Source organism: Muntiacus reevesi, chromosome 6, assembly GCF_963930625.1.
Source record: "Muntiacus reevesi chromosome 6, mMunRee1.1, whole genome shotgun sequence".
Taxonomy (NCBI): domain Eukaryota; kingdom Metazoa; phylum Chordata; class Mammalia; order Artiodactyla; family Cervidae; genus Muntiacus; species Muntiacus reevesi.
The window spans coordinates 81,067,800-81,082,444 of record NC_089254.1 but is presented as its reverse complement, the minus strand read 5'-3'; the positions used below and the strand labels follow the sequence as shown (position 1 = coordinate 81,082,444).

The 14,645-nt window shown below is 39.2% G+C and overlaps 1 protein-coding gene across 3 annotated transcripts in view; it reads right to left on the bottom strand.

Moving 5' to 3' along the window:
• The window catches only part of CPED1 (cadherin like and PC-esterase domain containing 1), a 320,654-nt gene that overhangs the window by 197,520 nt on the left and 108,489 nt on the right, over positions 1-14,645 (bottom strand). For all 3 annotated transcript variants that reach the window (XM_065938748.1, XM_065938750.1, XM_065938749.1), the window contains exons 5-6: positions 2,310-2,442; positions 355-523 (exon numbers count right to left, since the gene is read on the bottom strand). In XM_065938748.1, coding sequence (XP_065794820.1) covers positions 355-523; positions 2,310-2,442 — 302 coding nt within the window. The remainder of the gene's footprint in view (positions 1-354; positions 524-2,309; positions 2,443-14,645) is intronic.

Genomic DNA, 14,645 nt, shown 5'->3' with positions numbered 1-14,645 from the left:
AAAACTATATTTTCCTTTCTTGCACCAACTACATTTTTCTTAAGTAGAAAGTCAAGTCAAGAAAAACAGACCATAGTTGAAAACTAGCTTTATAATGGGTCAAAGAACTGACTAAAATGATAAATTGAGGGGAAAAAAAAAAAGATGTAGCCTTTGTGATCCCGAGTGAAGCTGTTTCTAGGTGATTTTTGAACTACACTTATTAAATGAAAATCTCTGCTTGCAGCAATAAAATGATACGATCTTTGTTCCATAGGAGTTGATAATCATAAAGGTCAAAAAAAGGCAGCCCAACTCACTTTACTTATCTTCAGTACACTTTGTGGGAAATAACTGCTTCGATGGAAATTTTACCTTGACAGTGAAGCGTTTTTTCTTTGGTGGACTCCAAACTGTGCCGGTCGAATGAATGAATGCACGCAGAGGAGTTAAGGATGTCACCAGTACATATGCTTTAAGAATTACAGATAAATCTTTGGCTCTCAAGAGTGTTTCTTGTGGAGCAAGGGCTGTGGTTTGATTCCTAAAAATTACAAAACATAATTAAAGCTGCATAAGTTGGAGTGAGTATGTAAACTGTAAATTACCTCAGCACTTTGTACATCCCATCTTTCACTCCTTGGATCCCAGCCTTCAGTGTATGGGCCTCCCTAAACAAAAGCTAAAATAATACCAAAAATAAGGTCTAAAGATCTAAAAAATATGTTACATGAGTCACATCTGGTACCATCCCAACAAAAGAGGTACAAATAAAAGTGTAGGAAACCCCTGAAATCTTCCTGTTCTGCCCTTGTCTACCTTTGCTCTATCTTTTCTTCTACAAGATATTGTTTCTGAGTAGTGGACAGATCATGAAAAATATGCCAGAATACTTTCCCCAATAAGTTTATTCTACTTATAACCCACAGGTGGCGCTAATGGTAAAGGACCTGCCTCCTAATGCAGGAGACATGAGAGACGCAGGTTCGATCCCTGGGTTGGGAAGATCCCCTGGAGGAGGGCATGGCAAGCCACTCCAGTATTCTTGCCTGGAGAATCCCCATGGATAGAGGAGCCTGGCGGGCTACAGTCCATGAGGTTGGAAAGAGTTGGGCACAACTGAAGCATCTGAGCGCGCATGCATGCAATAATCTACACCACATGATCACTAAGGGTTAATTTAAGGGATGAAGTTTCAGGAAACACCTCAGTCTAAAAAAGGAAAAACAAAAAAAAACAAAACACTAGTTGAATGTTTTGTGATGAAGCAAATAGACTTTGATCATGTGTGTATGTGTGTTAGTCTCTCGGTTGTGTCCTACTCTTTGAGATTCGACTCTATGGATATAGCCTGCCAGGCTCTTCTGTCCATGCAATTCTCCAGGCAAGAATACCGGAGTGAGTTGCCGTTGCCTTCTCCAGGGGATCTATCCGACCCGGGGATCGAACCTGCGACTCCCACATTACAGGCAGATTCTTTACCATTTGAGTCACCATGGAAACCCACATCCATCATAACTGGTACCAAAATGTATGTGTGTGTGTGAATCAATCAGTCGTGTCCGACTCTTTGCGACCCCGTGGACTGTAGCCCACCAGGCTGCTCTGTCCATGGAATTCTCCAGGCAAGAATACTGGAGTGGGTTGCCATTTCCTTCTTCAACCAAAATGTATAGCTCTTTTCTCTTCTGCACCCTATTTCTGTATTCCAATTATCTAAGTTCAGGCAATGAAAAGAGAGTGCTATTTCATCTTTTGAAGTCTACATAAGCAGAAATGAGTATGACTCTTCAAATACTATCTAAAAATTATAAAATGACATGAGGCAAACTCTTTTGCACATTGGATAAGATAATTAAAATCTCTAAATTTTTTACTGTAATTTATCTACATGACAAAATCATTTCCCTGGAAGCAACTTAAGTAACTTGGTACCCTACAGTTGTTTTCTTAGAGTCCTAAAAAAATAACTAGAAAAAAATCATTCAGCCATACTCATAGACTAAGGCGTGTTATTTGAATATAAAATGGAAGTTAAAATTTTATAGTTTCACACTGTCAAGCTTTTAAATTCAATTTCCATTAATGTAACTTTCTAGATAAGAGTCCTATTTACCCAAATGCTTATTCTATGGCAAGAGAGGTTTGAATTAGTCTAGAAGAAAATAGACTGTGACATTCTTTATTAAGAAGAGATAGTTGAAAATTTATGTAACAGAACCTAAAACTTCAAACATGTAAAAACCCCTAGATGTGTCTAGTGCTTTTTTTCTTATTGGCTATCTTCTAAAATGCATGTGTGGTATAACAATTCAAGATGATGAGCTTACAGCTGTTCACGTCTCCAGTCCCCTGGTTTCCACATATGCGACTTCAGTGTTTTTAAAAGGTGACTTGAAGTCCTCAGCTTTAATTGTATACTCTGATCCAGACACACAGAAGGGCTCACCAGAAGTTGCAATTCTGGAAAGATTCAAAAGAGCAAAAGACAGTCATTTTATTGTTCCCTTTTGGAGTGGCTTTCAAAATAGTCTGCTGTGTTAACCTCCTGGGTCCAAGGGAAATAGGCAGTAAATTTTCTCTCCATTCTGAATCAAGGTTAGATCCATCAAGCATGAAGGCATGTTTAGAGAGCCCTTTGCTTAGTGGTATGTTCTCTTACCATAGACTAGTAAAACAATTGAGGTAACATTTAAATTTTCTTGCTCAGGAGGGGAAGTAGATATAATGTCTCCCTCTCCCTCCCCAGGAAGGTCTGTCTTCTGTACAGCTGAGAGATGCACTCTGGATTCAGAGAGTGGTGGTGTAGGAACTGACTTCCGTTTGCGATGAGAATACTACATAGACAGCTTGAGTTGACTTCCTGACAATGCAGTCCTTCACAAGCTAGAGTTCATCATGCTTCTTGACCTTGATAACCTCAAGAAGAGTGTTTCATTATTTTGTAGAATATTATTTGTGCTTAGTCGCTCAGTCGTGTCTGACTCTTTGAGACCTCTACAGTTCATCTGTAGCCCACCAGGCTCCTCTCCTCTGTCCATGGGATTTTCCAGACAAGAATACTGGAGTGGGTTGTCATTTCCTTCTCCAAGAATATTATTTAATGAGTTTTTTAAGTGTATAAAAGTAAAAACCAACAATGATGACTTACTTATGAACACATATTGATAGAAGGTAATTCTGTGCCCATGTCAGCATATTCAGAATTACCTTATACTTCTTAATGGTTTGGGGTGTTCCATTTAATGAATATATTTAATTTAACCATTCCCTTATTGCTGTGTATTTAGATTATTTTTGCAATGTTTTTCTTCTGCTATTTCAAAAATACTATCATGAACACTCTTAACATCTAATCTGGTGTACTTTTACAAGTTTATCTAGGGATGAATTCAAATCTACATGTGTAATTGTTGGGTCAATGGGTAAATGCATTGTAAATTTGATCAACATTACTCAACTGCCTTCTAAAAAGGTTGCCCCAATCTCACTCTCTCCAACAGTATATTAAGAGTTGTTGTTTTCTTACTGCCAGATCATAGAGATTTAGTTTCAAATTATACAATTTATCTAGCTCCCCAAATAGAATAAAGCCTTTAAATCATTCCCCCACCTTGTGCATGTTTCATCAATACTAACACAGTCTAATTTAAAATACTTCATGCTCTTAAGTAAAAGTCAGCAGAAGTCAAGTTGTTCAATATATTCCCATATCTCATTATTTAGCACAGTGTGATCTTTCTCAAAAAATGATAGCCTATTTGTAAGACTTCCTTATTAATGAAGTTCTAATATATCATAATAAAGGAAATAATCAAATTGCTTGTTTCTGGAGGTGACAAATGAAGAGCCATTAAGGTAATTTCTTTCTCTGAGCATCACAACTACAAGAGAGTTTAAGCATTAGTACAGTCCTTTACCTTTGTAGTAAGAAAACAGGTGTTCTTCCCCCCGCCCCCTCGCAACTAAATAGACATGGGTGGCTCAGTGGTAGAATTATCGCCTGCTATGCAGAAGCCCAGGGTTCGATTCCCGGCCCATGAAGCTACAGGGTCCCCTAGGGCTTCCCAGGTGGCTCAGATGGTAAAGAATCTGTCTGCAATGCAGGAGGCCTGGGTTTGATCCCTAGGTCAGGAAGTTTTCCCCCGGAGAAGGAAATGGCAACCCACTCCAGTATTCTTGCCTGGAGAATTCCATGGACAGAGAAGTCTGGTGGGTTACAGTCCGGGTCGCAAAGAGTTGGACAGGACTAAGTGACTAACACTTTCACCTTCTTTTACTTTTAATACCAGGAAGCACAGCACCAGTTTGAAGTCCAAGCAGAGGTGACTTTGAAAAACCTAAACATATTAAGTGTTTTGCCAAAGTGGGAGCTCAATGGTTTTGAAGAAGTAATCAGCAAATATGTCAAAAGAATACATGATTTCATGTCATCTTAGTTCAAGTGGAGAAGCCTAAACATGCAGTTGAAGCAATCCAATGTAGGAACTGCCAAGAATATGTCAAATTTCCAAATCAGCCCCTGAAACTGTGATTGAGTAATAAAATTGAATATTGATTAAAGTAAATTTTACCTTTTGTGATAGATATATATATATATACATATATAAATATATATATATATATGACATTCTGTTATATCATTCCAGGTTTAGAGGTTACTTTGAACAATTCTAAAACAAAAAATCAAACAAAAATCCCTGCAACTCTAATTAGACCTCCCCGACACCTAAAATTATTTCATTTCCCTTGATTACAGCTAAAAATGAAAAATGTTCCATCAATATCTTTTAAAACTGCAACTACATTTTACCAAGCTTTAATAAATAAGTGTGGAAGCTTTAAGTATCCTAAGTTCTGGTTTAACAGAGTCAGAAATTTGTTGGCAGTCACCATAACCTATAATGTTACTGTAACGTATAATGTCACCGTAACCTATGATGTTACTGCATGTGCGCCAAGTGGCTTCAGTCATGTCTGACTCTTTGTGACCCCCATGGACTGTAGCCCACCAGGCTCCTCTGTCCATGGCATTTTCCAGGCAAGAATACCAGAGTGGGTAGCCATTCTCTTCTCCAGGGGATCTTCCTGACCCAGGGATCAAACCTGGGCTTCCTGCACTGCAGGCAAATTCTTTACCATCTGAGCCACCAGGGAAACCCATAACCTTTTTGGGCATATCTGTCAAGGTCTTCTCAATAGATCAGTTCAATCCATTTATTTAAATATTCCCTTCCCCTTATCCCTTGACCGCCAAACACACAGAGGAGCCTAGAAGTCTCCTATGAACAATGTCAAAACCAGCTTCTGGGTTTGGAAGGAATCTGGGAGATGAGGTGCTATTTAGTCTTCTAAATGGCCTTGTAGTTCATTAACATGTGCTTATTTTCAGAAAGTAATTAAATACGGAGGGCTCAGTATCCATCTTTCAGGTATTCCTATCCCACTCTTCGAGGTCTCAATGGGTAGCAGATACAGATGTGAAGTATCATACGTGCTCTTATCTATTGACTGTTCTTGGCTCATCTGAGAAGAGTCCTGAAGTCATAACTTGACTGCTCACTTAGAGTAAGAAGGAACAACTTATCAGAGATGCATGAAGACTGCTCTTTTCGTACATTCTAATATCTGGTTGGCTGGGTCCTCAGTACGTGCTAACTGTTGCGCTGTTTTCTGTAAAGAAAGATTAAACTTGGGGTTTCATTTCACTTCTTACCAACCAATGATTAATGGGCTTGTGACACTGTCAAGGAGTCTTCTAGAATACAGGATGTCATTCTCCAGGAATCTTTTGAACTTCCCACATCACAGACTATAAGACTGATAGAAGTATGCAATAAATATCTGTTGTAGCAATGAACTAGTTTGGGGAGGGGATGGTGTTAAGCTAATGTGCAGTTGGAGAACAATGAGCATTTCAATGTATTAAAAAGATTTTATTTGGTTATTTATTCTTTCACTTCTATGTGGCATGTAATTACATACATCATAGGCAAAGACTAAACACTGGAAAACACTTGTACTAGCAAAGATTAGATGCCAAATTTACATTGTGTTTGATTTAATGCTTTACCCCGTGGCTAATAATGAATAGGAAAGTAGTAGTGAAAGTATAATTATATTTCCCAAGTGTTTAAATATTGTCTTGCATTTCACATTAGGAAGCTAAATTTAGCCAGTAATTTCTTACTTTGAAACTTCTAGCGAAGATAAAAGCCCTTAATTAATAATTAACGACTGGTTTTGAGATTAGAAGTGTAGATAAGTATTTCTGAATGTATTCACTGTTCTTCCTGCAGGAGGACGTTTACAAGTCTTATTCCTTAGCCTGCAAGATAGCCTCAGAACTTTCATGTACAGCAAATTTAAACAGAACAGCTGATACATGTACAAGCTAAAGTCGTAACCAGGAAATAACTCTATCAGTCAGGGCACTGGGAGAAAACAGCTGGATGACAGAGTCAAAGGAATAAGTGAAGACACTACCAGAGACTAACTAACCAAAAGAGACAGTCAACAAGGACCTCCTGTGGAGCACAGGGAATTCTGTTAATACTCACTACTCCATAATAGGGCTTCCCAAGTGGCACTAGTGGTAAAGGAAAAAAAACCTGCTTGCCAATGCAGGAGACAAAAGAAATGCGAGTTCACTCCCTGGGTTGGGAAGATCCTCTAGAGAAGGGCATGGCAACCCACTCCAGTATTCTTGCCCGGAGAATCCCATGGACAGAGTAACCTGGTAGGCTATAGTCCATGTCCAAAGAGTCAGACATGACTGAAGCAACTTAGCATGCACACACTCTATAATAATCTGTATGGGAAAAGAATCTGGCAAAGAATGAGATGTATGAGTGTGTATAGCTAAATCACTTTGCTTTTCACCGGAAACTAACACAACACCGTGAATCAACTATGCGTGCGTGTGTGCTCAGTTCTTTGAGTAATATCCTGCTCTTTGTGACCCCGTGGATGGTAGCCCGCCAAGCTCCTCTGTCTGCGGAATTCTCCAGGCAAAAATACTGGAGTGGGTTGCCATGTTCTCCTCCAGGGGATCTTTCCAATCCAGGAGTCAAACCCTTTTACATCTCCTGCATTGGCAGGCGGGTTCTTTATCACCATCACCACTCGGGAAGCCTGAATCAAGCATGCTCCAATATAAAATTAAAAAGAGAGACTATCAGAGAAAGAGTTGATAACAAAAGCAAGAGCAGAGTTGCGAGAAAACGCCAGGCAGTGAAGCTCCCAGGGCTGAACAACAGAAGCTCTTACCACCCCTAGCCCAGGAGGGAGCCGATCGCAGACCCAGGCAAAAGGCACAGCTGTGGGAGAGGACCCAGAGGAGCAAGAGCGAGGGCCACAGGGAGAAGTACCCAGGCACTTCCGAGCCAGGATCCTGCGGGGAAGCAGCCAGGGAATAAACGCTCTCCCCGTGAGCTCTGGTCTCCGCTGGCAGGGATGCTTTTTCTCTCACCACCTCGACATGGTGTTCATTAGAGTGGTGTGATTTGCTACGATCTCATCGGGAGATGAGGCACGACTGGGGCAGCTCCAGTGGGGGGCAGAGACGGGCGCGTCAAGGTGAAGGGTCTCAGGCCAAGAGGCCTCATGGCAGCAGAGCCCATGCTGAGCGCAGGAGGCCACGGAAGAGAAGGTCACCGCAGACCGCCAAGGGGACGGCTGCGCCTTGTAAGGAAGCGGCCAGTCCATCCAGTCCATAAGGCAGGGTTTCGGGACCCAGGTTTTGCTTGCTTTACCACACAAGCTGAACCCGGGCCTGAGAAGACATGGGTGAAACCCATAAAGACACCTGTTCTAAGTGGTCCAGCTCACTGTAATTTAGTCGCTAACCAATATATATTTTTTTAATTTTCAAATGATGTTGCAAATAACATTTATTTTAAAAATTCTAGTTCCTGTCTATAAATGGGTTCCTATTCATAGGTTATATGACCATGAGCTAATTCCTTAGGTTTTCTAAGTTCTGTGTCTTTATGTGAAAAATGAGAATAATAATAGTAATATTAAAAAGAAGAACCTACCTCATATGGATGCTGACAGGATTAAATACAGAATTTCCTTTAAAGTCCTTTGTAGAGCACTGGGCATATGTTAAATGTTCAAAAATCCTGTTAAATAGCTACTGGCTATAGTAGGTTAGTATAATCTTTTTCTATAGCATAGAAAACCTGTTTGCCACTTTGGAAGCTTCGAAGTGTAACTAAAATGCTATTCCTTTTGAATTCATCCAACACTAAGGGGTTCTCACCACTGCTGGCTGTCTGAAAAAGGCTAATCTATTAAATTTTCTTTTATGTGATTCTTAAACATCTGACAGTTCACATTAGCTAGTTAAGAACAAAGCAGAAGTATGCGTAATAAGCACAAATATGTAGTCTAAAATTAAACATAGCAGCTTTACTGTAGAAGGCCTATAAAGACACGTGCAACTTTTAGTGACTTTCCTCAAGTTTAGCATTGCGGTTGCCCAGTAAAGCTGTTAAAGGAGTTCTTTATTAAGGATAGGTTTCCATAGATGGGGTAAACCGAGGGCTAACCCAGTTACTACAATATTTATGTCTGTTCTTCTGTATTTTGTTCAGGAAAAGACTTTTGCAAACAACCAGTACAAGGAGTTCTTAGTCAACAGAAACAGATCTTAGTTAACAGATTTATTACACATAAATAAAACTCCCTAGACAATCCGTGACACATGGATGAAACTCCCTGGACTATTTCAGACCTACACTTGAACTTAAATGCTACAATCTGAGGATTTATGTACTTAAAACACATCAATTCCTTAACACAATTTTACTTTTATTTTAAGCAAGTGGCATTAGCTAAAGAGTACCTTTGAGAAAATGGATAAACCAAACACATAAAGGCATGATTAATACATAATTCTAGGCTGAAATCAGGCAACTCAAAATTACTGTTTTGAGACCTGACATTATTATATTATTACCTATGTGGCTTTGATACCAATAGTTGATACTCTGTAGTTTCAGCATATCTTTCCTGTGCTTGTTGCTACATAAGGGTGTCAAACCACAAATATAAATGGCATAGTAATTCAATACAGTACTTTTTGGGGGGAAAGAATAACTTCCACTTTATTTTATAGGAAATGAGATGCAATCCACATCCTGATATAAGTGGAGACACAATCTGGGCCATAAAAATGACCAGATCAATTTCATAGCGATGTACTTTAAAGGAATAGTCATTGCATAAAGTTTTCACCAACTAACCAATCAATCAATCAACTGCTTACTGAGAATTCAGTAAAGTAAATGCAAGCCATAAATGCCCTCCTTTCTGTTCTTTTTCAGCGGAAGTGTCAAAGTCATGCAATTCTACAAAAACAATTTTCCCCATGGACTGCTCTGTGTGTTGACCATGACAACATAAAAACCTTGAATTCTGCTCATTTTCCTTGGTAATAAAAGCTATGCCTAGACTACGACTTCAATTTTCTTGCCATGTGACTTCACTGCAATGACCAAATAGCATGAAAGATTGTTTTCTTACCTTATGGCAACTTAATTTGCTTTGATGCTTTTCTACATAAATTTTCCAGGGGAAAAGAAAAGGGAAGGAAATACTTTACTACCTCAGTAAGACCAAAGATGAATAATTTGGTATAAATCAGTGAGCATCATTAATAACAATTTGAAACATAACCTCCAACAAATATTAGTACCTAGAGTGCAACAAATATGATAATAGAGAAGCTGTCTAAGCCCACTCACTGTGAAAATAAGTTAATCACTTTATTAATATTAAACTTTTTCTCAGGAACATTTTCTGGAGTAAACTACAAAACTTTATTGATATTATCTACATCAGAATAAGTAGTGACTTATTAGAGGTTTGTAACAGTGATTCAAAATTCTTTTTAGGTATATTGAAGTCAATCTCAATTTAAATGCAATACACAAATACAGTGAGTCATTGTGCCTATTTTAAATGAAACCATGCATTAACATAGCTCTTCTTTAATGGCAACTTCACAGACGAACTCCATCTTCAATTTTCACCCTATATTTTTGGTATAAAAAAGTATACATGATATTTCTATCAATTTCCTTCTCTAGTCCTATAGTATTTACAAATAAACTTATTGTATGTGAACCAGCATGTATTTAAAATATCAATATTTTCATAATATCTGACTCCAAGAGTGAGACAAATAGAGAACATGCAGAGGCTAGAGGCAGTGGCCCAAATGAAATCTAATGAGGGCCAGAGGTCCCAGTGCCAGAAATAGGTCAAGAACATGGCAATACGCCAGAAAAGATTTCTGGTTATGACACTGAAAAAATATATTCCTACGGAACCATTTTGTTCTCAGGTTCTTTCCCTCCAATTAACAGGCAATATGATTGGAGTCTGTGGCTGTCGGTTTTAGCTGGGTGACACAGGGGTCCACTCTTCATAGATGAGGACACAGACAGACAAGGGTCAGAAGCCAGGCAGAACCTGATCAGAGTTCCTGAAACAGTGTCTCAGTCCCACCCTGAGCTGGGTAAGCCCATCAGCCAGATACATTTGGCCTATTTTGCATCTTTGAGGCTTCCCTGGTGGCTCAGTGGTAAAGAATCTGCCTGCAATGCAGGAGTCCTGGGTTCAATCACTGGGTCTGGAAGATTCCTTGGAGGAGGAAATGGCAACCCACTACAGTATTCTTACCTGGAGAATTCCATGGAGAGAGGAGCCTGGCAGGCTACAGGAGTCTTAGTGCAAAGCAGCCTTTGTGCAAAGGAGCCTTTGCAACCTTGCAAAGAGTCAGACACAACAGAGGAACTGAACTAGCCAACTAACTAAACCAAAGCGGGGAAGAGCCTTCATATCCAAAATGTTAAGTAACTGTTGGTCTTTAAAGATGCTAATTAGGTGATTAATTTTGAATTTTTCCCCCTAAACTCTCTACTCTGGGTAGAATTTAGGCCAGGACATTAAACTCAAATAACTATTTTCTAATATAAGAACACTCTTCATGTTTTCTCCATACATCTCTCCTCTTTTGTACTGCCAAGATGCTTTTAGCATACATGTGCATGTGTGTATTATACGTATTACCTAATTTATATATATGACATTTAATATATAACATAAATACATATTTGTATTACATAAAATATTAGTTTTATATACATATATTATTTCTCAGAGATTTAATTCACTCTAACTCAGGCTACAGAGTTTTCACATCAGCATTTTATTTCAATTAACACCACTCGTTTGCATGTTCCTGTAACAGCAATCCCAGACTGAACTTCTAGGTCTAAACTGCTACGTGTTGTTGTTGCTGTTGTTTAGTCGATAAATCACATCCAACTCTTTGCAATCCCATGGACTGTAGCCCACCAGGCTCCTCTGTCCATGGGATTTCTCAGGCAAGAATACTGGAGTGGGTTGCCATTTCCTCCTCCAGGGGATCTTCCCGACCCAGGGATCGAACCCATGTCTCCTGCATTGTAGGTGGATTCTTTACCACTGAGCCACCAGGAAAGCCCAAGCTGCTATTTATACTTTAAACAGGTGGGTAGTGGATACTAAGTCATTTATATCTTGCTATTTCTTATGAAACACACTAAATGTCTTAGGCAAAACAATTCTCTGGCACCCAATAATATCTTAGTCATTTTCAATAAATTAGGGATGGGCAGTTATTGCTTTAAAAACTTCTGTGAGCTATGGCATCACTCAGGGGTTCAAAGTCACGAAATGACAGTCATACTCTCTGCTGAAGTTTGACTATGTAGACTCAGTCAATGGAAGCTGAATCAAAAGCTTGGATTGTAAGTAGTGGAAAACATTCAAGCTCATTTTAAGTCTAAAGAACTCAAGCTATCTTTAAGTAAAGGGAAAAAGAATGAGTAACAGTGAAAAAAATATCAAAGTATAGGTTTTCTGTTCCTCTTTTCCCCTCTAAGAAAGAATGATACATGCTAATTTGGGAACCAAGTTTGTAATGTTGTTGGAAGTAATGGGAGAAAAATAAACTGATCTTTATTTATTTTTTTTTTTTTAATATTATTTTATTAGTTGGAGGCCAATCACTTTACAACATTTCAGTGGGTTTTGTCATACATTGACATGAATCAGCCATATAGTTACATGTATTCCCCATCCCGATCCCCCCTCCCACCTCCCTCCCCACCCGACTCCTCAGGGTCCTCCCAGTGCACCAGGCCCGAGCACCTGACTCATGTATCCCACCAGGGCTGGATCTTTAAATCTATATAAATGAGTCAGAAAGAGAAGAGTGAAAAAAGAGACCAACAAGGAGAGAGGATGTACAGGATGGGATTTTGGTGAGCTGATAGGGTTGCCTAGGGGAAAAAAAGAGGGTTGTAAAAGCAGAATTTGGCAGAAATTTCACTATGTGTTGAGTAAGGCTAATTCCCCTTTGGCTGCCATTTTGTCACTAGATCTCCTTCCCTCCAAAAAAAAGGTACTGAAAAATTCAAACTACGCCTGGAGGTTTATTTACAAATAAACTGTGTTATTGTTGGAGGGGGTGTTTTATTTGTTTGCTTACCACAACATAATGCTCAGCATTCTCTCAAATGTTTCTGGGCCCCCTGCCACGCCCGGGGCCAAGGTCAGGTCCTTCGGCCCAGTTAGCTGCTGGGGTGTACCACTATGAGAGAAAGGAGTGGGGCGCAGACAGGCGAGCAAAATCTGATTTAGAGGAAAAGTACATGAGGTTTCCATTATGAGAGAAGTTGAACTTAAGACTGTTCATTCAATTTCATAGCTCTAGAGTGAAAAGTGACAGAAGTTCATGGCCGCCATCACCCACCAAATGATTAGCAATTCAGGTTTTCAGCTCGCTGCCTCACAATCACTCACCCGGCCTCCAACGCGCCACTACTGGCTGATTTCTCTGAGAATGCTGCATTTATTCAGCATTTTCTTCAAGAAATCTGGCTTTTACTTACGAAATTGCTTAAACCATTCACAGTATCCATTGGTCTCAGGAGCTTCAGGTAACGTTAGGGCACATATCTCTGACTAGAAATTTTCAAAACTGGCATGAGACTCTCGGATTTGGGGTTGTTTTTTCAGTTTTGCTTCCCTCATGAGCTATATTCCATATAATTAAGGACTTTTCACCCACTAAACAGCTTAAAATGTTGTTCCAGTAGCTTACAAACATGAAAATATTCTATTAAAATCTGTCTTAAAGGTAAAATTTCTCTTAATTAAAAGAGTACACCTGGTACTTTGCTTATTTTGCTCTTGGCATAACACATGTAGATTTACCAATAAATCATGTAAGTGGAAAATTTTAAATATCACTTTGTGGGTGGTATCTTTGCTTTTTATAGCCTTCTATGAATATAGTTTAAAGTTCTCTCCCTTCAATGACACAAGCTTTTCTAAAACTGGCTGTTGAATGACCTACAGAGGACTAAGAGAAGGGATCTAGAAAAAGAAACATTACAAAATACTGAGCTGAAAAGATAAATTAGGCATAATAAGTTTACTTAACCACATAATCTCTCTTTTTCTTCTTAATTCTGTATTTAGAGAGAAAGTAAATATTCCTGCTCCTGCAGTATTTGGAACACAAGAATATAAATATAAATAGTTACAACTTTATATTTGAAGGATAATTGCAGCCATATTTCCATATTCTGTTCAAGAGAAATATTTCAGGTACAGTCATAACATTGTTAGAACTCAATGATGTTAAACTCAACCATCCCAACCCCCCAAAACTGGAAAAGACAAGACATTCACTTTTCGTTGTTGTTCTCTGAAACCATACAGTCAACGAGGGATGACAAGAATGCTATCTGGTTATTATTTATGAGCGTATTGGAGTTTTAGTGTGACAGCAATCTGAATTCAACTAGGAATTCACCATGTTTGACCCTGATTGGAAGAACCGTGGGTGAGACCTAACAGTAAGAAAACTGTCCTAAGGAAGAAAGAGTGGATGGAAGAGAAGGCCAAGGATAACAGGATGACATGAAAGAGTGGGGGCAGCATTTAGTATGTTGATCCAATATTCCATAGGCCTTACTTCCACTCCAGGTTTCATGTCAGAAGCTAAAACAATACTGAAAAAAAATGTTTTTTCAGTGAGAGTGTAATATTCCATGCAATAGAAAAAATTATAATGTAAAGAAAGATTTTGACTATTGATTTTTTTTTTTACTACAACTAAGTCAGTATAGTGTTGACTTATTCTGGCTTCTGAGAACACCAGTGAACTTCCAGCCAATGGACAAGCCAGTGACTGGTACCCGGGGCATGGCACCAATAGTTTCAGCAGCAGCCAGAGGAGAAGTAGGCACCACATGAAGCTCAGGATCCCTGACACTGGGCATGGGACAGCACAGACAATGGCAGGTGCAACAGCAGCCTCTTCCGCGTGGAACTCTAGTGGTAGAACACTTTTGGTGGGTATGACCAGTGGTATACATTGGCAACAGAGGACCACAGGGCAACAGAAGTACAGTAACTAGTGGATGTGGTATCAAGTATAAGAGGATTGAGTTCATGAGCACATAAGGTACACCCTCTGAGACAAAGGGGGCATTTGAGGCCATCACAGTGATTAAGAATGCTACTGGAATTTAATGGATGAGTGTTATAAAGGCTAGCTCTCCACCTGTCTAGGATGAGGCTGATGTTTATTTGGAATG